Source organism: Scyliorhinus canicula, chromosome 4 (assembly GCF_902713615.1).
Source record: "Scyliorhinus canicula chromosome 4, sScyCan1.1, whole genome shotgun sequence".
In the NCBI taxonomy this organism is placed as follows: domain Eukaryota; kingdom Metazoa; phylum Chordata; class Chondrichthyes; order Carcharhiniformes; family Scyliorhinidae; genus Scyliorhinus; species Scyliorhinus canicula.
Window position 1 is genome coordinate 65,058,116 of NC_052149.1, and position 23,181 is coordinate 65,081,296.

Below are 23,181 nucleotides of genomic sequence, written 5' to 3' on the forward strand. Positions count from 1 at the left end.
CCGGTTAGTAGTGTACTCATGTAGGACGCAGGTCTCGATAGCTATCGCGAGGGTGAGCTGCTTCACTTTAAGGAGCTGCTGGAGAAGGGGATCGGAGTGGACACTGAAAACAATCTGGTCGCGGATCGTGGAGTCGCAAGTGGAGCCGTAGTTACAGGATTGCGCGAGGATATGGAAATGGGTTAAGGATTGAAAAGGTTCATCCTTACCCTGCAACCTCTGTTGAAACACGTAGCGTTCAAAACTCTCGTTGACTTTAATGTCACAGTGGCTGTCGAACTTGAGAAGGACTGTTTTGAACTTGGACTTGTCCTCACCTTCAGCAAATGTGAGGGAGTTAAAAATGTGGATAGTGTGGTCCCCGGCCGTACAGAGGAAAAGAGCAATCTTTCTGGCATCCGATGCGGCCTCGGGGTTGGTGGCTTCGTGATACAGCTGAAACTTCTGCTTAAAAATCTTCCAGTTGTCACCGAGGTTGCCGGCGATGCGGAGCGGCGGGGGAGGGCGGACACTGTCCATATTACCGGATGGCTGATCGCTGGTCAAAGTCTGTCAAACTCTAACATCACGCTCTGGTACCATGATGTGTTGGGTATGCTGGGTCTGCGAGGACTGCGTTTACCATAGCAGTGAGAGAGACTGGCTTCCAACACTTGGAGAAATGCAACTTTATTTTATTGAACTACCAACTGTTAAACATACTTGAACTGTGGGTTGACATTATGCTGAGTTGACTGGAGACCTGAGGTTAACCTGACCAGACTATCTTGCTACCACATGGTGGATGTTCGTGTTGTTGCTCACGGGCTCTGACTGTCTCAGAGGCTGCGTTCCAAGAGAGCAGGGAAAACTAGTGACCTCTGGCTTTATAGTGGCCGTGTCATGTCTGGTGATTGGCTGTTGTGCTCTGTGTGTTAATTGGTCATCCTGTGTGTCAATCAATGTATGTCTGTGCACCATCATATATTTGTGTGTATATTATGACAGTGCCATTTTTGCGATGCTCCGCCCCTCAAAAACAGCATACTCTGGGAGACCTGAGGCTCTCGCCTGATGGTCCTCCCCGATGAGCCAAGTCCCCGATGGCGTCGCTCATGTATACTCACACTGTTCGGGGACGTCAGGTGGCAGCTACGGACTGAGTCCAGCATACTCAGGGGGTGGGGAGCCGTTCCGCTGGCAAAGGGGGGGGGGCTTCAGCGGGGGCTGGGGAGACTGGTGGGGGGTGGTCCGGTGGTAGTGAGGCTGGTTACAGGGGGGTAGTTTTTAGCAGGCTGTCTCCGTGCACGGCCGGCACCATGTTGCACGGCGCGGCCGTCATAGGCAGCCGCCATGCTGCATGCGCGGCTATAGACCCAGCCATTCTCCGGCCGTATCTGCAGGTAATGCTGGGGGCTTTATAGTGCGCAGGTGCTAGCCCCCCCACCGGACAGAGGATGGGTGCAGGGGTGGCGCCAACTTTCTGGTCATAAGACCAGATGGATCCTGCAGATAGAGCCGCAGGATCGGAAAATCCAGCCCATTAACTTTCACATTCCGCAAGCATGTTAATTAAACAAAGTTAACTAAAAACTGTAACACAACTCTGAATAATGGTTCTTTGTTTTAAGCGTTTATCCAGTTGCTCTCTACTGTTGTAGACACCTTAAGCTCATGAGTAAATCTCTGTTTGTTCTAAATATGGTTTCAATTTTGAACGCTTTCAATCGTTATGGTTGTTGGAGGTCAGTTATGTCAGTCCCAGGATATCACTGCAGGAATTCCTCAGGGTAGTGTCCTCGGCCCGAACATCTTCAATTGCTTTATCAAAAATCTTCTGTCCAACATAAAGTCAGATGATGGGTGTGTGGTGATCTACCACTGTATATATATGTGTGTGCTCACATTAGGGGATGTACGACAGTACCTGTATTACAGGTTTTCTGGTAAGCCCCTGCCGGCTAGCTCTGCCCACAGGGAGCAGTATAAATATTCATTAGTTTCCCTGAGATGCCATTCTACAGCTGCAGCCGAAGGAATAGCATCTCACTGTACATCTCACTGTAATAAAGCCTCTCTTGTACCGATTCGAGTCTTTGTGTGCAATTGTTAGCGCCACAATTTATTACAGTGAGATTTTCCAACACCATGGACATCAGAATTAAGCCCGATCGCCTGCAGCTGGATCCGCAGTCACCGCACGCCAGGAAAACTTTAACCACTGGCTGGCTGTTTTCGAGGTCTACATCACCTCAGCGGACCCTACACCATCGGAAGCTCAGAAGGTACAACTCCTATAGTCAAGGTTGAGCTCCAGCATTTTCCCGCTGATTCAGGATGCGCCTAACTACGCCCGGGCCATGGAACTTCTCAAAGAGAATTACGCTCAGTCGATGAACACTCTGTTTGCGAGACATGTACTCACCACTCACGTTCAGCAACCGGGTGAGTCGATTGAGGACTTCTGGCGGGCCCTTATCCCTCTAGTACGGGACTGTGACTGCCAGGCCGTCTCGGCCACGGAACATTTGAATCTCCTTATGCGGGATGCCTTTGTGACGGGTATTGCATCGGACCCCATCCGGCAACGACTGCTGGAAGGGGCCACTCTCGACCTTGCGGCAACAAAGACTTTAGCGCTCTCAATGACAGCCGCTTCCCGTAATGTGCAATCCTACCCCACCTGCCGCGCACCCCACCCATCCTACCCCGCAACCGACCCCCCCCCCCCCGACTGGGGCCGCTCCCGTGCAGTATGCCTGTGCTACCCGCCGCACCACGCACCCTGGGGGTCCCCGCTGCTACTTCTGCGGTCAGCAGAAGCACCCCGCCAGCGCTGCCTGGCCCGCACCGCGACCTGCAAATCCTGTGGCAAGAAAGGCCACTTTGCAGCGGTGTGTCAGTACCGCGCAGTTGCCGCTATCGCGCCAGAACTCCCCCCTCGCCTCAGTCTATCGCGCAATGGGCCCTGCCGTCCGCTGCCCCCGGGGCCACGTGCGATCAGTGGCCGCCGCCATCTTCCGTCCCCGACTCCACGTGCGATCAGTGGGCGCCACCATCTTTCGCCGGCCCCACCATGTGTGCACCATGGGTGCCACCATCTACATCCTCTGACTCCATGTGCGTTCTATGGTTGCCGCCATCTTGCCCCACCCACACAACGTGCGCTCCATGGTCGCCGCCATCTTTCCCAGCCCCCGCAACGTCGGTGGAGGAGAGGGGGCATTTGAAGTCCACGCTGAGGCGTTCAAAGGGGTAGGAGGCCTTCACCAGGCTCGCACGGTCTGGCCGGTAGAAGTGCGGTTTACACGTCTAGCAGACCTGGTAGTCTCTGGTGATCGCCCTGACTTCCTCGATGGAGTTGGTCAGATTGTGGGCCTTAATGAAGTGGTAAAAATGGGTGACTCCTGGGTGATAGAGATTGTCGTGCAGGGTCCGGAGTCGGTCCACTTGTGCGCTGGCACGTGTACCTCGGGATAGGGCATTGGGGGGCTCGTTGAGCTTACCAAGTTGATACAAAATCTTGTAGTTGTAGGTGTAGAGTTCAATCCTCCACCTCAAGATTTTATTGTTTTTGATCTTGCCCCGCTGTGTGTTATTAAACATGAAAGCAACCGACCATTGGTCAGTGAGGAGAGTGAATCTCCTGCCGGCCAGGTAATGCCTCCAATGCCGCACAGCATCGACGATGGCTTGGATCTCCTTTTCGACGGAGGAGTGCCGAATTCCGGCGGCATGGAGGGTGCGGGAAAAGAATGCCACGGGCCTGCCTGCCTGGTTGAAGGTGGTGGCCAGAGGGACATCTGATGCATCGCTCTCGACTTGGAAGGGGAGCATCTCGTCAACAGTGTGCATCGCGGCCTTGGCGATGTTGACCTTGATACGGTTGAAGGCCTGGTGAGCCTCGGCCGTCAGGGGGAAAACGATGGATTGAATGAGTCGGCGGGCCTTGTCCGCATAGTTTGGGACCCACTGGGCGTAATACAAAAGAACCCAGGCATCCTTTGAGGGCCTTGGGGCAGTGGGGGAGGGGGAGTTCCATGAGGGGGCGCATGCGATCGGGTCGGGCCCCAGAACTCCGTTCTGGACCACATAGCCGAGGATGGCTAATCGGTTCCTGCTGAACATGCACTTGTTATACGTGAGGTTGAGGAGAGTGGCAGTGTGGAGAAATTTGGAAAGGTTGGCGTCATAGTCCTGCTGGTCATGGCCGCAGATGGTGACATTGTCCAGTTATGGGAAAGTGGCCCACAGTCCGTACCGGTCAATCATTCGGTCCATCTCCCGTTGGAAGACCGAGACCCCGTTGGTGATGCCGAAGGGAACCCTAAGAAAGTGGTAAAGGCGGCCGTCTGCTTCGAACGCAGTGTATGGGCGGTCCGCCTTACGGATGGAGAGCTGGTGGTAGGCAGATTTCAGGTCCACTGTAGAGAAAACCCGGTATTGTGCAATCTGATTGTCCAAATCAGATATGCGTGGGAGGGGGTACGCGTCAAGCTGCATGTACCTATTGATGGTCTGACTGTAGTCAACGCTGTTGCTGGCTTCAATGATATCTTGCCATAGCAGCCACTGGACCTCAGACCTGATGAAGATCATGTCCTGGGCGCTGTACCGTCTGCTCCTGGTGGCGACGGGTTTGCAATCCGGGGTTAGGTTTGCAAAAAGGGAAGGCGGGTTGACTGGCGGGTCCCGCCAGTAAGGGACCTAGTCCAATCTACGCCGGCGGGACCTGCATAGAACGAGCGGGACTTTGGCCCATCGCGGGCTGGAGAATTGCCGGGAAGGCCGTTGCGAGCTGCCGCCGACCGACAAAGCGCAATTCCCGCCCCCGCCAATTCTCCGGCGCCGCAGAATTCAGCAGCCGGTGGGGGCGGGATTCACGCCACCCCCCTGGCGATTATCCGACCCAGCCGGGGGGGGGGGGGGGGGGGGGGGGGGGTCGGAGAATCCTGCCTCTGATCCTGTAAAAATGAATTTAAAATAAAAGAATCTGCCATTTTTAATTGTATCCGGAGACTTGTCCAAACTTTCCGCCTCTTTCACTGTTTTAAAACAGAACCTCGCAACCACAGCGTCACATAGGGTCATTTGGATGATCGTGTTTGTGATGAGTCTTTACTGGTTCCGGCAATGAGATTTTACAGTTGCATGATAGACTGGGAAAACTGTGTTGTTCTCCCGTGAGGCATGGTGGCATGAGGAAAATCCTTACTCAACTAATAGTTTGGACTTGAAATGAACTGCCTGTTATAGGGTAGGGAACACAAATTCAATAGTAGCCTCCAAAAGGTAATTGGATTAAAAACTTAAAGGCAAAAACATGCAGCGATATGGGAAAAAGTAAGGGAGTGCAGCTAAGTGGACATGCAACAAAGTGGATTGTTGTTTGAAAGAACCAACACAGGCTTGATGGGCCAAATGGTTACTTTCAATGACGTGTGATTCTATGGTGTCCAATATATCTTCATTTGCTTCAAATGCTTATTCAGTTTTCATAAAAGATGCATTCTCCCTCAACCAGCCCCTATGGCAAAGCATTTCCAGCTCCCTCAAGGACAAGGAGCTGAAACAGGATTGCATCAGCAATGTATTTCATGAATGATTTGTCAAGAATGCTAAAATACTAAAGCACCCTGGTTAATGAAGAAATCACCACAAATGTCAAGGAAACTGCTAATGCTGCAGAGATCGATTTACATCATGGACGGAAACTTGATCGGGGATTTTTATTTTCCATGAAGCAATCATTACATATTTTTAAACAAACTGATATTAAAAGAGTGAAAATACACAGATTTCTATGCAACATCATATAAATTGTGGCTGTAACAAGTCATAAAGAATTTCTAAAGTTATCTTTACGCACTCAGGAATCATAAAAATGTTTCATTGCTTGGGAGCTGAATGGGAAGCTTTATGTCTATTATTCAAATACTTTGACTGGTTCAGTATTATCCAAATCATTAGTTTGTAAGTGATATATGTATCTGTTTCTATATCTTTTATGTACATTAATCATTTCGAAATAGTTCATTTCCTAATAATGTATTCTTTTAATTTCAGGCTAAAGGAAAATTTGAACTCTCCTTGTCTAAGCATGAATCATATTCAAATTTTACACACAGCCGATTTGAATTTAAGGATAAAAGGATTGACTTTAAATTAGCAACTAGCTTCCCAAATGTTTTTGAACTTGGAGTCGGTTACAATAGTAATAATTTCAAGAAAATGATGCAAAAGCTCCTGAAAAACACAGCCTCAGTAAGTATGTGACAATATAGGTGGACAATATAGGGTTAGGTGGATTGGCCATGCTAAATTGCCCATAGTGTCCTAATAAAAGTAAAGTTAAGGGGGGGTTGTTGGGTTACGGGTATAGGGTGGATATGTGGGTTTGAGTAGGGTGATCATGGCTCGGCACAACATTGAGGGCCGAAGGGCCTGTTCTGTGCTGTACTGTTCTATGTTCTATGTTCTAATATCAAATTTATAAACTATTATGGATCTTGGCTTTCACAATTTTTCCTTGCACCAAATTGACTAAGAAATGAACATTCACAATAAGAATTCTGCTAGTAGCTGGGTAAGCTTATACATGGCTCAAGATGGATGATCTTAGTAGCAACGGGAGCACAATGATTGGCTTCACCTCACCTGAACTAAAGATGAGAAACATCCATGTTTCTTCTGTTTGATTGTTTCCAATGACTACTTCCCCCTTCTCCTGGAAGGTGCATATGTATGGATGTGGATGAGAGCGGGATGAGGATCGCCGGGCCATGGTAGAATTGCTCAGACACTAACAGGTATCGGATAGTGACCTAGAAAGCTGTGCCCCAGTTTGAGTAATTGCATCAGGAGAAAGAAGAAGGCGAGGGAAACAAGAAATTGTCATATTTATTCAGCGATTGCTTAATTATATTTTAGTTAAAAGTGTTTCCTTCAAACAAGAGTTGATATGGTCTCCGAATTGTAGTGAACAATAACATTGAAAAATCATGGGCCAAGCATTGCATGGACTAGAAGGTCATCCTTCGTGTGATCCTTAAACTCCACCTCAACCTGGGCGGCCCCAGCAGGGAAGAGTTCGGTCCGCCGATCCGTGGGCCCCGATCGTGGGCCAGACCCCATCGGAGCCCCCCCCCCCCCCACCCCCGGGAACGGAGCCCCCCCTCCCCTCCCCTCCCCCCCCCCCCCCCCCCACAGGCCGCACCCCCCGACCGTTCCCGCAGAGTTTCCGCCGGCCCAACCAGGGGTGAACAGCGCCGGCGGGACTCTGTTGTATCGGCGTGGCCGTTCGGCCCATCCGGGCCGGAGAATCGGCGGCCCCGCCGATTCTAGTGGCCCGCGGCCGGCGCCACACCAAACACGCCGGCGCAAATGGCGCCGATTCTCCACACCTCGGAGAATTGCACGCCGGCGTCAGGGTGTCGTGGCCTGGTTACGGCGATTCTCTGGCCTGGCGCGGGGCTCGGAGAATCGCCCCCTATATTATTTTTTAAAATCCCTTCAATCTGAAGTGTGGATGAGCATGCCAGATTTACCCATAATCATCTACAAATTGAAGGCACTGTGCTATAGGAGGTATTGCCACCCTGATGTATCGCATACGAGTTAAGGCACATCTCACAAAATCTGTCAGTCTGATATTTGAATTTATTTTGTCGCGCTCCAATTTCTTGGGCACCTCATGCCACCTATTCTCTGGCTGAGCAGACTCTCTTTCTCAGTTCCTGTGATTAAGCTGGGGTTTAGTGTGTGCACTCTTAAGAAATGTGTTTTTTATTTCTATTAATTATCTCTTTGTGAAAATCTGTTGGTCCACTTGCCAGAACCATGGGCTGGATTCTCCAATTTTGAGACTAAGTGCTGACGCCAGCGTGGGAACAGTGGTGTTTTTGGACAGGAAAAAAGGCGCAACAGCTGCACCGATTCAGCAATTCTGAATGGGTTCGCACCATCGCCACGTGGAACACAACCTGTTCCATGCAAAACAGTGCCGGATTCACCGGGTCTGTGATTGGCGCACATGAGTCTCACGTGCCGTAGCTGCACTTAAAAGGTGTCTTTCCCCACGCACGCATCGTCCCAGCCAACAAGATGGCCGGAAGGAGATCAGTGACACGGTTCAGGGACACTGAGCTGGAGACCCTCCTGGACACCGTGGAGGAAAGGTGGATGACCCTGTACCCCGGCCCAGGAGGAAGGCCGCCAGGCTGCTCGCCGTGCCTGGGTGCAGGTGGCAGAGGCAGTTAGCACCGTGGGCAACGTCGTCCGGACTGGCATGCAGTGCCGGAAGAAACTGCAAGACCTTCTCAGAGTGGCCGGGGTGAGTCGGAAGCGCTGTGCCCCTGACACTAACCCCGCCACCCTCCACACCCGTAAACCGGCCCCTCCCCTCTTGGGGGCGGCCAAACCCCCACATGCCAGCTCCCATGCCAGCTGCAATGGATTGGATTGGATTGGATTTGTTTATTGTCACGTGTACCAAGGTACAGTGAAAAGTATTTTACTGCAAGCAGCTCAACAGATCATTCAGTACTGGCCAGCTACCCTGGCCGGTGAGGCTACCATCTAACCAACCCCTGTGCTGCGTCGCAACGGATACAGTTTCATTGTTTGTGTTCCGCCCCCACCCCCCCTCCCCAACCAGGAGAAGATGTGCACATCCGCCAGGAGCGCGAGAAGACCGCAGGGGACCACCAGACCTGCGGCCGATCACCATGTCCGAGCAGAGGGCACTGGATGTGGTCTGTGGCCCAGAGAAAAGGAGGTCACAGAGGTGGAGGACAGCGGCGGGCAAGCAAGTGAGACTCCACTTAGTTGCGGATCCCCATGACACATGTGTGGACACCACCACCCCACCCCACAACCCCCTCAACCCCCCTCACCCACTCACCACCCTCATCCCCTCAACCCCTCATCCCTCACTCCCCTCACCCCCTAACCCACACCACCCTCAATCGGCACATCTCTCAGCCCACATCCCCTCGCTGCCTTCACCCCCTTCACCCTCAGTAAAGAGGCTCCTGGGACACTATCTGGTGTGCACCACACACAGCATCCGGTACTGCAGGTGGAGGTAGGAGCAGCTGAGGGGCCAGACGATCGCAGGACAGGCCAGCCCCAGGAAACCAGCTGCCATCCAGATGGGTCCCGGGATCCTGGAATATCCAGTCTCAGCCACATTGCAGATGCAGTCAGAGACCCAGGGACGTCAGGAGGAGATGACGGCTGGGATCCAGCACCTGAAGGTGCAGGTGGGGGAGTCCATCTGGGTGCAGGAGCAGGAGGTGGTGCCGGTCATGCATGCCACCCAGGCCGACACCGCATGGGTGGCGTCCGCGGTGGAGACAATGGGGGCGACGGTGCTATGGGTCAGAGTGTCCACGGCCTGGGGCATTCTGTGCAGGTGGTGCCCTAGGACAAGGACAACCATGTGCCAGAGCCACCTGGAAATTGCAGCGCGCTCCTTAGCATGGCCCAGTCACAACATGCCATGGATGTGAATATCGGTGGCATTGCCCAGGCGCTGGCCAGCGTTGCGCAGACACAGAGGGAGTTGGCCCAGTCCCAGAGGGAGGTGGCCCAGTCCCAGAGGGAGGTGGCCCAGTCCCAGAGGGAGTTGGCCCAGTCCCAGAGAGAGTTGGCCCAGTCCCAGAGGGAGTTGGCCCAGTCCCAGAGGGAGATGTCCCAGTCCCAGAGGGAGGTGGCCCAGTCCCAGAGGGAGGTGGTCCAGTCTCAGAGGGAGTTGGCCCAGTCCCAGAGGGAGGTGGCCCAGTCCCAGAGGGAGTTGGCCCAGTCCCAGAGGGAGGTGGCCCAGTCCCAGAGGGAATTGGCCCAGTCCCAGAGGGAGGTGGCCCAGTCCCAGAGGGAGTTGGCCCAGTCCCAGAGGGAGGTGGCCCAGTCCCAGAGGGAGTTGTCCCAGTCCCAGAGGGAGATGTCCCAGTCCCAGAGGGAGTTGGCCCAGTCCCAGAGGGAGTTGGCCCAGTCCCAGAGGGAGTTGGCCCAGTCCCAGAGGGAGTTGTCCCAGTCCCAGAGGGAGGTGGTCCAGTCCCAGAGGGAGTTGGCCCAGTCCCAGAGGGAGTTCTCCCAGTCCCAGAGGGAGATGGCCCAGTCCCAGAAGGAGTTGGCCCAGTCCCAGAGGTTGTCCCAGTCCCAGAGGGAGGTGGTCCAGTCCCAGAGGGAGGTGGTCCAGTCCCAGAGGGAGATGTCCCAGTCCCAGAGGGAGTTGGCCCAGTCCCAGAGGGAGTTGTCCCAATCCCAGAGGGAGGTGGTCCAGTCCCAGAGGGAGGTGGTCCAGTCCCAGAGGGAGGTGGTCCAGTCCCAGAGGGAGATGTCCCAGTCCCAGAGGGAGTTGGCCCAGTCCCAGAGGGAGATGTCCCAGTCCCAGAGGGAGATGTCCCAGTCCCAGAGGGAGGTGGCCCAGTCCCAGAGGGAGGTGGCCCAGTCCCAGAGGGAGGTGGTCCAGTCCCAGAGGGAATTGGCCCAGTCCCAGTGGGAGGTGGCCCAGTCACTGGCTGATGTGGCACAGACCCTCAGGCTGGAGGCACAGTCGCAGCATGATGTGGCGCAGTCCCAGACGGAGATGGTCCACTCTCTGTGCTCCATTGCCGCGAATGTGCAGACCCTGGTTGAGACCAGGGCGGCCCTCCATGACTGGCAGAGCCAGGTTGGGGGGGGGGGGGGGGGGGGGGGTTTCAGGGGATGGCTTCCTTTACCTATGGAGTAGCCGGGGGCCATCGGGCACCCCGATGGAGGAGGAGCTGGTGGGACCCGTGCTGGTGACCCCCGCAGGGGACTTGCCGGAACACCGCAGCACGGACTCCCCCCTCTCCCCTCCTGTCCCTGGTGCATCTGGTGGGCAGCAGGCAGAACAGGGCAGCACCATGCCACCTGCGATGCCCGAGCTGCGGCCAGGCTTATCCAGGCCGGGTCGCCCCAGGAGACGTGTGCCAACTTGTCGCAGAGCAGGAGTCACAGCATGCCGCCTCCAGCCCTGCCGTACCATCTAGGGAACCACTTAGGTGTAGTGTTAGTGATGCATGATCAATTGCACAAAGACTAAGGTTGGATACAACTGCGGCTTTACTGCAGTAAGATGTGTGGCCTCCTACAGCAGCTGCCGAAATGGCTGCTGAATAGAGGACACGCATATTTATACTCCTCCTACTGGGCGTAGCCAGCAGGCAGGGGCTACCAGCGAACCTGTAGTACAGGTCCTACCTTACATAACCTAATACAGGTGTAACAGTCGTTTACCACAGTTAGGGTCCGTAAGACCAGAAAGTTAGACACCAGTTAAGTTGGCACTGGTGCAGGGTACATAGAACATAGAACAGTACAGCACAGTACAGGCCCTTCGATCTATGATGTTGTGCCGCCCATTTACCCTAACCTAAGATCAACCTAACCTACACCCCTTCAATTTACTGCTGTCCATGTGCCTGTCCAAGAGTCGCTTAAATGTCCCGAATGACTCTGACTCCACCACCTCTGCTGACAGTGCATTCCGCACACCCACCACTCTCTGTATAAAAAAACGACCTCTGACATCTCCCCTATACCTTCCTCCAATCGCCTTAAAATGATGTCGTCTCGTGACAGCCATTTCCACCCTGGGGAAACGTCTCTGGCTATCCACTCTAACCATGCCTCTCATCACCTTGTACACCTCTGTCAAGTCACCTCTCTTCCTTCTTTGCTCCAGTGAAAAAAGCCCTAGCTCCCTCAACCTTTCTTCACAGTTAGTTATAGGGGCTGGGGCACAGGCTGTATATATTTCTGCACAATAAACACCTGTTAACACCATTGAAATCGGTCTCGATAGTCTGTCTGTGGTATGTGGGGGTGGGTTGGTCAGTGCTGCCGGGGGAGTGGGGGGTGGGGGGGACCAGTGCAGGCCACGTGGGTGGACTGTCCTTCCTCCTCATCCTCCCCCTCCAGCACATCACCCCTCTGCTGTGCTATATTTTGGAGGAGACAGCAGGCCACCACAATGTGGGCGACCCTCTCAGCCTCATACTGGAGTGCCCCTCCAGAGCGGTCCAGGCACCTGAAGCGCATATTGAGGGTGCCGAAGCTCCGCTCGACCACACTCTTAGTCGCTGTATGGTCTCCACGTCGGTCTGTGGCCTCTGGATAGGTGTCATCATCCACGACCATAGCTGGTAACCCCTGTCGCCCTGCATCCAACCCCGCAGCCGGGGGAGGTGCTCCTCGAACATGTCGGGGATCACCGAGTGTGCCAGGCTGAATGAGTCATGTACACTGCCCGGGTATCGGGTGCAGATGTGCATGATGTGTAGCTGTTGATCGCAGACCAGCTGTATGTTTATGGAATGAAACCCCTTTCGGTTAGTGTAGAGCGCAGTTAGAGAGAGTTCCTGCTGAGGAGCTGAAACTCGCCAGCAAGAAAGGCTCCTCACAGACCGGGACGGCATTTTGTCCAGCAGCTTCAATCGTCCCCCTCCACCTTTGCAGGTCCTGGGCGGGATTCTCTGAGTTCCGCGCCGGGCTGGAGAATCGCCGCAACTGCGCCACGCCACCCCAACGCTGGCACGCGATTCTCCACGGAGCAGACAATCGCCGCCATTTGTGGCGGCGGGTTTGGCGCGGCGCCGGTCACGGGCCACTGTCCGCGGCTGGGCCGTCGATTCTCCGATCTGGATGGGCCGAGCAGCCACGCAGAAACGGCAGAGTCCCGCCGGCACTGTGCACACCTGGTCGCAGCTTCCGGGAACTCTGTGCACAGGGTCAGTGGGGCGGCCTGTTTGGGGGGGAGTGGGGCTCCGTCCCCGAGGGGGTCTCCGATGGGGTCTGGCCCACGATCGGGAGCCACTCCCTCCCCAACTTTGTTGCGCGCGCTGGCCCCGGAACCCCCGCGCGTTGCGTCAGGGCCGGTGCGCTGAGGATGTCCCGCAGCGCCACCACGCATGCACTGGTTGGTGCAGCCAAACTACGCATGCGCAGGTTGGCGCTTTCACGACGGCGTGAACACTCTGTCTCCATTTCGATGAATCGCGCCCCTTATCTCCCCCCACTTTATAGATCCCCCCCAAACCTCCAACCATCCCCAGGCCCCTAGGAACCCCCCTCACCTACTCCTCTATGTGGCAAGGCCTCCCTGTCCCGACCCCTGGCATTGTCAACCTAGTACTTGGGCACCATGGCACTGCCAGCCTGGCACTCTGGCAGTACCCTGGTACCCTGGCTAAACAGTGCACTGGCGAGGTCTCCCAGGCATGGTCAATGGATCCTGGACGCCGGATGAATCCGGCTATTAGGCTCATTTAAAGTCAAGGGCGAGATCCAGATCACACTGGGTTGAGTGAGTCAGGTGACTCACGATCCGCCCGGCACCCAGCATGGAGCTTAATTTGGGGATCGTGCACAACTTATCCATTGTTCAAGGATCTGCGCCGGGGTCGCTAAATCCCGCTTGTAGTCAAAGACAAGTTGCTGCAAGGCATATTTTAGATAGTGCACAGTGCAAACACATTCATCTGACAGTGGAGGGGGTGAACATTTAAGATGGTGAATGTGGTGCCAATAAAGTGGGTTGCTTTGTCCTAGTTGGTGTCTCGCGTCTTGAGTGTTGTTGGAGCTGCACTCAATCAGGCGGCACGGTAGCACAGTGGTTCGCACTGTGGCTTCACAGCTCCAGGGTCCCATGTTCGATTCTGGCTTGGGTCACCGTCCGTGTGGAGTCTGCATATTCTCCCTGTGTCTGCGTGGGTTTCCTCCGGGTGCTCCGGTTTCCTCCCACAAGTCATGGAGACATGCTGTTAGGTAATTTGGACATTCTGAATTCTCCCTCAATGTATCTGAACAGGCGCCGGAATGTTGCAACTAGGGGCTTTTCACAGTAACTTCATTGCAGTGTTAATGTAAGCCTACTTGTGACAATAAAGATTATTATTATAAGTGGAGAGTATTCCATCACACTACTGACTTGTGCCTTGTCAAAAGTTGATAGGCTGCGGGGAGTCAGGGCGTGAGTCATTTGTCCCAGAATGCCCAGCCTCTGACCAGCTCTTATATCCAAATTATTTATGCGGCTGGTCCAGTTAAGTTTCAAGTCAATGATAATCACTGGGAGGGATGGTGGTTAAAATTGATGACGATATTGTCATTGAATGTCAAGGTGATTATATTTAAACTCTCTCTTGTTGGAGATAGTCGTTGTCTGACATCGTGTGGTGCACAGTTAATTGTCGCTTATCAGCTTTAATGTTGTCTAGGCCGTGCTCATGTGGCCACAGACTGATTCACTATTTGAATAGTTGTAAATGGAACTTACACGGTGTAATCATCAGTGAACCCCCATTTCTAACCACATGACATCGGCCATGCTGAAACAGCTGAAGATAGTTGAACCTAGGACATTACCCTAAGGGACTCCTGCAGTGATGTCCTGTGGCTGCAATGATTAGCCTCCAACAACCACAACCATATGCCTTTTTGCTAGGTGTGACTCTCTGTAGTTTTCCCTCGATTCTCATTGACTTCAATTTTATGAGAAATTCCTGATGTCACATTTGGTCAAATGCTACCTTGATGTGTACTGGCAAACAGGATAGCGTAGAGTCACAGGAAGAAATCAGGGAATAAAAGTACCTGAGAATTGATTTAAAGAGTATCATGAAAGAAATGCACAAGTTAAAATTCCTTTATCATTCTTCCCTTTGACCATATATTACAAATGCACACTGTGGACACAGTTTGAATAACTCACCGGTCATGTTCTTCAATCATTGAATTATTTTGGTTCCTTTTCAGAAACAAAATTTGTTTCATGTACAGTTCTCACTGCAAGTGGCTCGGTTTAAGATAAAGCCAAGAGACCTCATGCTCCATTATGACTTCTTTCAAAGAGTTAAGCAGCTGCCAACTGTGTATAATTATGGAGAATACAGAGAAGTCTTTAAGGACTATGGAACTCATTATATGAGTGAGGGTGTACTTGGTGGAACCTATGAATACATTTGGGCTGTTGATGTCAAAAAACTGGAGAAAGATGGTATGTCTTTTATTTAATTCATTAAATTATTGAACTGTTTTCTTTTTCAATTCAAGGCTTCAGAAGTAGTGAAACTGATAGGCATTTGTCTTAATGATAAAGGTAGGATTGCTCTAAGGAGTTGTGTACTGCTGTTCAATAATTCCTAGGGAAGAGCTGGAAAAATGTATAAAATCAAAATCTGATTTCAGGAAAGCGTACTGTAATTTTTCTTCTGGCAAACCTGCTCTTTGATGAAGCTCCCTTTTCTTCAAGTCATCTTTTCCAATTGAACATTTTTGATTATCCTCATGTGATGAACCATCCCTGAAAAGATCGGGATGGCAATGGGTTGGGGTAGCAAGTAAACTGTACCTTAAGCGTTGCCATTGCTCCACTGAAAAAAATTACTAAGACCTGCATTAGGTTTTCTTATGATTCTCCTTCCTATTGTTACAATCCCAGCTGATGCTAATATTGGACAAACATGAAATTTGGCTTGATTGATCCTAAAGTTTAATTTCTTTGAAACTAGAGAGGAAAGTTAATGAACAAATTCACAGGAGTCTGTTGATAACTTTTAAAGCAATACATAAAATACTTATTGAAGCAAGAAAAACATAACTATTAGATCTCAATACAAACACAAGAAAATATTTCAAATATTCACTATTCCTTCACCCCAGCTATATCATTACAAACACAAACAATTTTGGAAAGCTAAACAATTTATCATGGGTGGGGGGATTTTCTGGCCATTCTCACCAGCGGAATCTTCTGGTCCCACTGACAGCAAACCCCCACTGTTGGTTTCCTGCCGACGGGGAGTGGATTCAATGGGAAATCAGATTGACAGCAATGGGATCAGAAGATTCCACCGCTGGCCAACGGCAGGTTGCCTCAGCTGCCTACAAGCACACCATGGTGGGAGGGGTGGGGAGGGGGGGAAATTGCCCCTCCGTATCTCTTTTGTACTTCAATATTTAAGGTACGTTGGAGATACATATGAATTAACAGGTGAACTGTGATCAGGCACACCACACTCCAGAAATAAATGACAGAAACCATCAAAGCAGATTCTATGCATTTCTCAACAACCCTTCCAGATGCTGGTCACACCATGGATGAACCATCTCACTGAAACTCCCATTTGAAGAACCCACCTTGGAATTCTCTGCAGATGTCACTCCCATTCAGATGGCTTCAACATCCAGAGGTTCAATCTCACCTACCAAGAATCTTTCTCCCTTTCTAGCTTCACATTCCAAGCGCAATTTCAGATCCTCGCCCATGCCAGACAGAACACCACTTCTTCAAACGGTCCACAGTGAAGAATCACCAACCTTTGGCTGCCATCTCAGATCATCAGGATTTCTCTCAAGGCCGCTTTGCTTCAAGTCTTCTCCTTGACACTCTCTCTTTTACTTGGAGGAATTTTCTCTGCTCCTTTCTCTCAATTTCACTCAACAGGATTTGTTTATAATCTCTGTCCTTGTTCAAAACCTGGGACTGACTATCTTCTAGAACCTCTTTTAGATCCCTGTCTTTGTCCTTGCCTGAGATCTTCTGGGACCTCTTTCTATACCAATCCCTGGTTTGGGACCTCCTTCTTGGTTTGGGAGCTCCTTACTTTCCCTCTCCCCATATTCTGCTCCCCGGGGCACTTCAATATAATGGTGCTCCATTTCAGGTCAGCTGATCTGCCCTTTCACATTGGTTCAATTCTTTGCTTCCTTTTCTCGGTCCGTGGGCGCTGGGCTTGTTCCCAGCCTGAAGAGCATGAAAGTGGATGAGTTGCACATGTGTGGCTATTCCCAGCCAGCACATGTACAGAGGTTCCGAGGCCTGTCAGGAACTGTAGTTGGTCAACCGCGACTGCTGATTTAGGTAAGTATTTTGGGTTTCAAAATAGGTAAGTTGTCATTCTTCCACCAGCTGAATGGAAAAAATCCTTTTTCAGTTTCTATCGACACTTCTACACCTCAGGCGATAATATTAAAAGAATTCTTCTTTTAATATAGCACCGTAACAGGCCCTTCGGCCCTCCAAGCCTGTACCGGTCATGATACCAACCTTTGCCAAAACCCTCAGCACTGCCTTGATTGATCCTAAAGTTTAATTTCTTTGAAACTAGAGAGGAAAGTTAATGAACAAATTCACAGGAGTTAAGCACTTTCTCTATACCCATCCTATCCTTGTATTTGTCAGGATGTCTTTTGAACGCCATTAATGTATCTGCTTCCACAACCTCCCCTGGCAATGCGTTCCAGGCACTCACCACCCTCTGTGTCAAAAACCTGCCTCACATATCTCCTCTAAACTTTGCCCTATGAACCTTAAACCTATGCCCCCTGGTGACTGACCTCTCCACCCAGGGAAAGAGTGCCTACCCATCCACTCTTTCCATGTCCCTCATAATCTTGTCGACATCATCACAAGTTTCACCACACTTGATAACCAGTAATGAGCAGAATAACCACGATGATGGAAATATTTTGGAATTGTTCTGAGGGAGGGGATCATAATTTACAAGAGCACAGATCAATCAATCAATTCCATGTACAAAACTATTGTTTTCCCAAATTAAAACCATGATTCCTAATGTTATAGAATCAATAAAGAGTAAGGTTTAATGCACAATGTTGAAATACAAGCAAACGCAGTTGCTTGGATTCAATTGTTCATAATTACTATGTAACTTTACCTTTTATAAACTTTTGTTGTGACAAGTTACATATACATATATTTATAAATCCAGAATCCATAAGCAAGCAATGTCACGATGGCAATCAATTGAAAGTGGGGTTATTTTGCCATTCAGTAGGCATTTAATTTTTTAATGTTGCTTTTGATCTCATTGAACGGTGCCCAACTATATTAATAATGAAAATCAAACCACATTTGACTAACCTGCTGGATGAGCTTGCTTCACTATTGTTGGTGAATTCCTGCTGGGAGATGATAAAATACATTCCCTTTGCAGTTTGTGAGTGCTGAAAGATAGTCAATGTAAAGAGGAGTTTTAATAATGACGTATGCCATTGTATGGTGTCTTGCAGTGAATGAACATGACCTTGTTCAAGCTTAAAAAGTAATTACTCAACTGCTTTGGAATTAATCAAGCAGGCTCTTTTTCTCCAAACTATTTTTGTGTAGCCAGTCAGCAAAGATGGTAGATAAGAATATCTATGTTGTATATTACATGCAGAAATGATCATTTACACAGTTGGCTGGAACATAGAATGCTTCTATCATTGCTTGATTGACTTTCAAGAATATTGACAAAGACATTACACAATCTAATTCCAATGATTGGTAGTGAGCAGCAAGAGCCTAGAGTCTGTGCCTATGGGCGGGATTCTTCTGGCGATCGGTGAATCCCACCTGAGGTGAATGGACTTTTCCATTGTCCACTTCCCGCCTGTGGCGATATTGTGGGATGGAATAATCCAGCCTATATTTACTGATGGATGATGGTAGTGGAGTGTGCGCGTGGGGGCAGGGGTGGTCAATTTCAATAGACCCTTGGCCAGCTTTGACAATAGATCATCTGAACTCAAAACATTAGCTCTTTTCTCTCCCTACAGATGCTGCCAGACCTGCTGAGATTTTCTAGCATTTTCTCTTTTGGTTTCAGATTCCAGCATCCATAGTAATTTGCCTTTATTCAGTAGGCCCTTAGTTGGTTCCATTTTCTTTCCTCTGAAATGTCGAATTGAAAATTTAAACCTACTGTTCAGGAAATCACCAACGTTGAAATTGATTAAATACTATGAAATGAGTGGGGAATCCATTACAAGGGGGACTCGTTCTCGATATTTTAGCTCAGACGTTTAGGAGAGAAATCAGGAGTCACATTTTCAACACAAAGGCAAGTGAAAATCTGAAACTGTCTCCCATAAAACGCTGTAGACACTAGGTTAATTAAATTTTCAAAACAGTGATTTCTACCTTTTGAATAAATGGTAAAAAGGAACATGCAAGAAAGATGAGTAAGTGCAGATGAGGTGAGCCGTCATCACGTTGAATAGCGAAATGGATGCAAGGAATTAATTGGCGTATAATTGTTCTTATGTTCTGAAAAGTTTGAAGCGATAGTCAAATGCACATATATGAAAGCCAAAGAATTATTTTAATATTATCGACTGAGGTGTAAAAGTGTTGATGGAAACTGGAAAAAGATTTTTCCATTCAGCCAGTGGAAGAGCTGACAACTTACCTATCGAGCTATTGAGTCCTGAAAAAATTATCATTTTAATAGAACCAACACTTTTTCAGGAGCTGTGGGGATCACAGTTAGCTTCTAACCAAAGAAATGGTGGATATTAACAGAGACACAATTAATATATTGATAATTGTGACACAATCTCATAATTTACTTTATTATGACCTTTATAATGTTCCTGACTTCTTGCAAGTCATAGACCTGAATCTTGTTGTAATGGCGGTGAAAGGGCAGCACGGTGGCCTCGTGGTTAGCACAACCGCCTCACGGCGCTGAGGTCCCAGGTTCGATCCCGGCGCTGGGTCACTGTCCGTATGGAGTTTGCACATTCTCCCCGTGTCTGCGTGGGTTTCACCCCCACAACCCAAAAATGTGCAGAGTAGGTGGATTGGCCACGCTAAATTGCCCCTTAATTGGAAAAAATAATTGGGTAATCTAAATTTATTAAAAAAAAAAATGTTTTTAAAGTAATGGCGGCGAAACTGTCAAAATTCACTGTTGATGCTCTTGTGAAACTAATAGCAAGTTCTGGCATTTGCACATGTGCTGTTAAACACACAAATCCAGAACCACTGTCCCGCATTCCTCCACATGGTGCTCTATTTGAAGTCATCACAAATGGAGGAATTAAGCTATTAGCTTCATTGTAAAAACCCTTGGAAAAAATTACACCTTCTAGGTATGTAACAATGTACTAAGTAACGATTATTGCTGAACAACCCCTCTGGCCCTGAAAATAAATGTGGTATTGTGAAATGGAAATGCTTCCATACTGTAGTAAAAATATCACAGATTTTTTAGGAAGTAAAATATAATTTTGTGTGTGTTTATATTTCAGCTTTTATTCTTTATACCATGTGAATGTCCCAATCTTTATTTCAATTTCAGAAATATTATAGAACCTGAATGATGAAATCTACTTGCTATTTCCTGGTTTGCTGTCTGTCTGAGTTATTCAATGTGATTGGCTATATAATGACATCACTGTTTCCACCAGAGATCCTCTATATCTTGTACCAGAATGAATTCAATGTCAGGAAAAGTGAAATCCACATGACAGAGATTGCTGCATTTTAGTAGACAGCTTCAGGTCAGCAATGAGTGCTGTCACTTCACCACTGAATACAAAATTCAGGTCATGAAGTTAATTTCAAATAATTAAAATGTTGACTGGCAGCATGTAATTTCTTTTAACCTTTAGATTACACATTGAATGACGCTGAAGACTGTTCAAAGGCAGGCTTTAATGTAGGGGCCTTCATAGAAGTAGCCTATGCTGCTATTGACTTCAGCGCTGGAGGTTGCAACGGTATTCTGAATCTAAATCAAGGTACCTCTAACTTTCATAGGTTTTCATACAAAATTAAAACTGTATTTGTGCATTCAATATTTAAAATTTTGAATAGGTGTTAACCTGAATAAATATTAATAGTCCAATGGTAAAATGTGCTGAGACACACAGATCAGGAAGGTCCCAAGTTCTGTTCCTGATGTTGCTGGTCACAACCAGGGGAGCGGTCGATCAATACAATTTGTTTTTTTTTATATTTCTGTTGCCATTTTTCAGTTTTTACAGAGTAACAACTGAATCTATGGTGTGTCTGGTGTTTGCATATGGAGTCCCTTCTTATTTACAGAGATGTTTTCATGCGTTCCCTCCATTTGCCCTCACCACCACCCCCCCCCCCCCTTCCCCCCTTCCCCCCTTCCCCCCTTTGGTAGTTTGTTTTTTGTTTCCTAAAACCGACTTCTGCCCTGGTTGTCACACACTGTGCTCTGCTCCATTCTGTTGTGGTTTTAGTTGTTGTCTTTGCAGGTTTGAGAGCTTTCTAGCCCTTCCCTTCCTCCTTTTTCCCCTTGTTATGTTCTGTGACTCCCTTGGGTTCCCTCCTCTCCCCTTCTACGTCTGCCCCTCTCCATTGTGTGTACTTATTATTTGTTTTACTCCTTCTTCCCCCCCCCCCCTTTCTTCCTGTTCGCTATTGGCCTCAATCAGGTCTTGGAACAGACTGATGAATTTGATTAATAGTTGTATGCTTATTTGTTTTCTTCACATACTGCTTTTCCCTTTGGAGGCTATTAGAAACTTGTTGGAAGGATTATCCTGTTTGAATTGTAACATAACACGGTAGCATGGTGGTTAGCATAAATGCTTCACAGCTCCAGGGTCCCAGGTTTGATTCCCGGCTGGGTCACTGTCTGTGCGGAGTATGCACGTCCTCCCCGTGTATGTGTGGGTTTCCTCCGGGTGCTCCGGTTTCCTCCCACAGTCCAAAGATGTGCGGGTTAGGCGGATTGGCCATGCTAAATTGCCCGTAGTGTCCTAAAAAGTAAGGTTAAGGGGGTGGGGGGGGTTGTTGGGTTACGGGTATAGGGTGGATACGTGGGTTTGAGTAGGGTGATCATGGCTCGGCACAACATCGAGGGCCGAAGGGCCTGTACTGTTCTATGTTCTATAACCATTCTTTTCCTGACCAAGAATTCCTGGGGCTGGATTTGACATATCCTGCCGGGTGTGTTTTCAGAAGGGATAGATGTAAACCCCACCATCTTCCCACCCACCTCTGAGCTCAGCCCCATAATACAGGCTATGACTGGTGTCAAAACTTGACATATTTAAATGAATAATCAAGGGTCAATTGAGCTTGTTAACAAGCCAATTAACCCTGATAACCCATGCCTGAATACGGTTGGTGTGGTTCTTCAGGCAAGAGTGTGCAGGTCATTTTTCTGGAGAACATGTTACAAGGGTAGGAAGGAAGGGGGCTATGATCTTTGGGGGTGTGGTGCCCTTTGCACTTTAGGAAATATTCCCCCTAAGATTTCCGACCCGCCTGTTTTATACAACACACCAAACCCCACCTCCACATACCCCCTAAACTGCCCAAATCCGTCCTGCACATGAGCCATTTTCTCGGGTCTGTATGCAGTCGCAGCAGTGCCCACAAATGCTACCTTGGCAGTGTCAGGACTGCTGGACTGTCGACCAGTTGGATTGGCCAGCAGCTCCCGACAGCCGAACATCCTCCCCAGTGAGGGACGGAAGTCTGACTGGCAGACCATTTAACACAGTACCTACTTTCCTTCTGGGTTGGGGGGAGATGCAGTGAGCCATCATCCCCTGCCCCCCACCTCCACATGCACAAAATATACTGGCTCTGGAGTGTGTTTGAACCAGGTGTTTCTGGCTCAGTAGCAGGCCACAAGACCCCCACAAATGAAGACTAGTTTTGGGGAAAATCCATTATGGACCCACAACTGATTGCTCTCCGGTGATTACCTCTGTAAAGTATGCATGGGTGGAGGTCTTGTGAAAACAGGATAGAAACCAGTTTGGATCACCTTTCTCTCAAGTTAGCACAGGTTATATTGTTCCTTATTTTATTCTCCCTATGCTCTCCCGCCCTGTTTTGCTTACATGTAGACTGCTTTGGGGCTGGTTTAACTCAGTTGGTTAGCCTGATAGTTTGTGATGCACAGCGAGGTTAGCAGTGCGGCTGCAACTACTGTACCTGCTGAGGTTATTCATGAAGGCCCCACCTTCTGAACCTTGCCCCTTGCCTGAGGTATGGTGTTCCTCAGGTTAAATCAGCACCAGTCTGTTCTCCATCTCAGAGGTGAAAGCAGCCTATGGTCATCTGGGACAATGGCCATTTTACTAGTTTAAAGCCTTTGCCACTTCCCTATTTACCCTTTCCATTTGGACACAGGTACCATCCTGGTTCAGATGGAGTCCATCCCATCGGTACAATTCCTTCCTGCCCCAGTGCAAGTGTCAGTATCTTATGGAAAACCCATCTCTCCACACCAACTTTTTAGCCACACGTTATGGGTATGTACACTCTGGAAAATCGGCCATTTGTGTGAGGAACCAGAGGCGAAGTGTTACGGAACCCAGACCAGACCCCAATTTTTATCAAGAAAGTGGACGAGAAACCCCAACAATTTTCTATTTGTAAACTGTGAGAAAAAA

The 23,181-nt window shown here is 49.4% G+C and overlaps 1 protein-coding gene across 1 annotated transcript in view; it reads left to right on the forward strand.

Annotated features, from left to right (window-relative positions):
- dab1a (DAB adaptor protein 1a) overlaps positions 1-23,181 on the forward strand; it is an 858,599-nt gene that overhangs the window by 814,059 nt on the left and 21,359 nt on the right. The window contains exons 24-26 of the mRNA XM_038793498.1: positions 6,046-6,243; positions 14,764-15,004; positions 20,410-20,538. Coding sequence (XP_038649426.1) covers positions 6,046-6,243; positions 14,764-15,004; positions 20,410-20,538 — 568 coding nt within the window. The remainder of the gene's footprint in view (positions 1-6,045; positions 6,244-14,763; positions 15,005-20,409; positions 20,539-23,181) is intronic.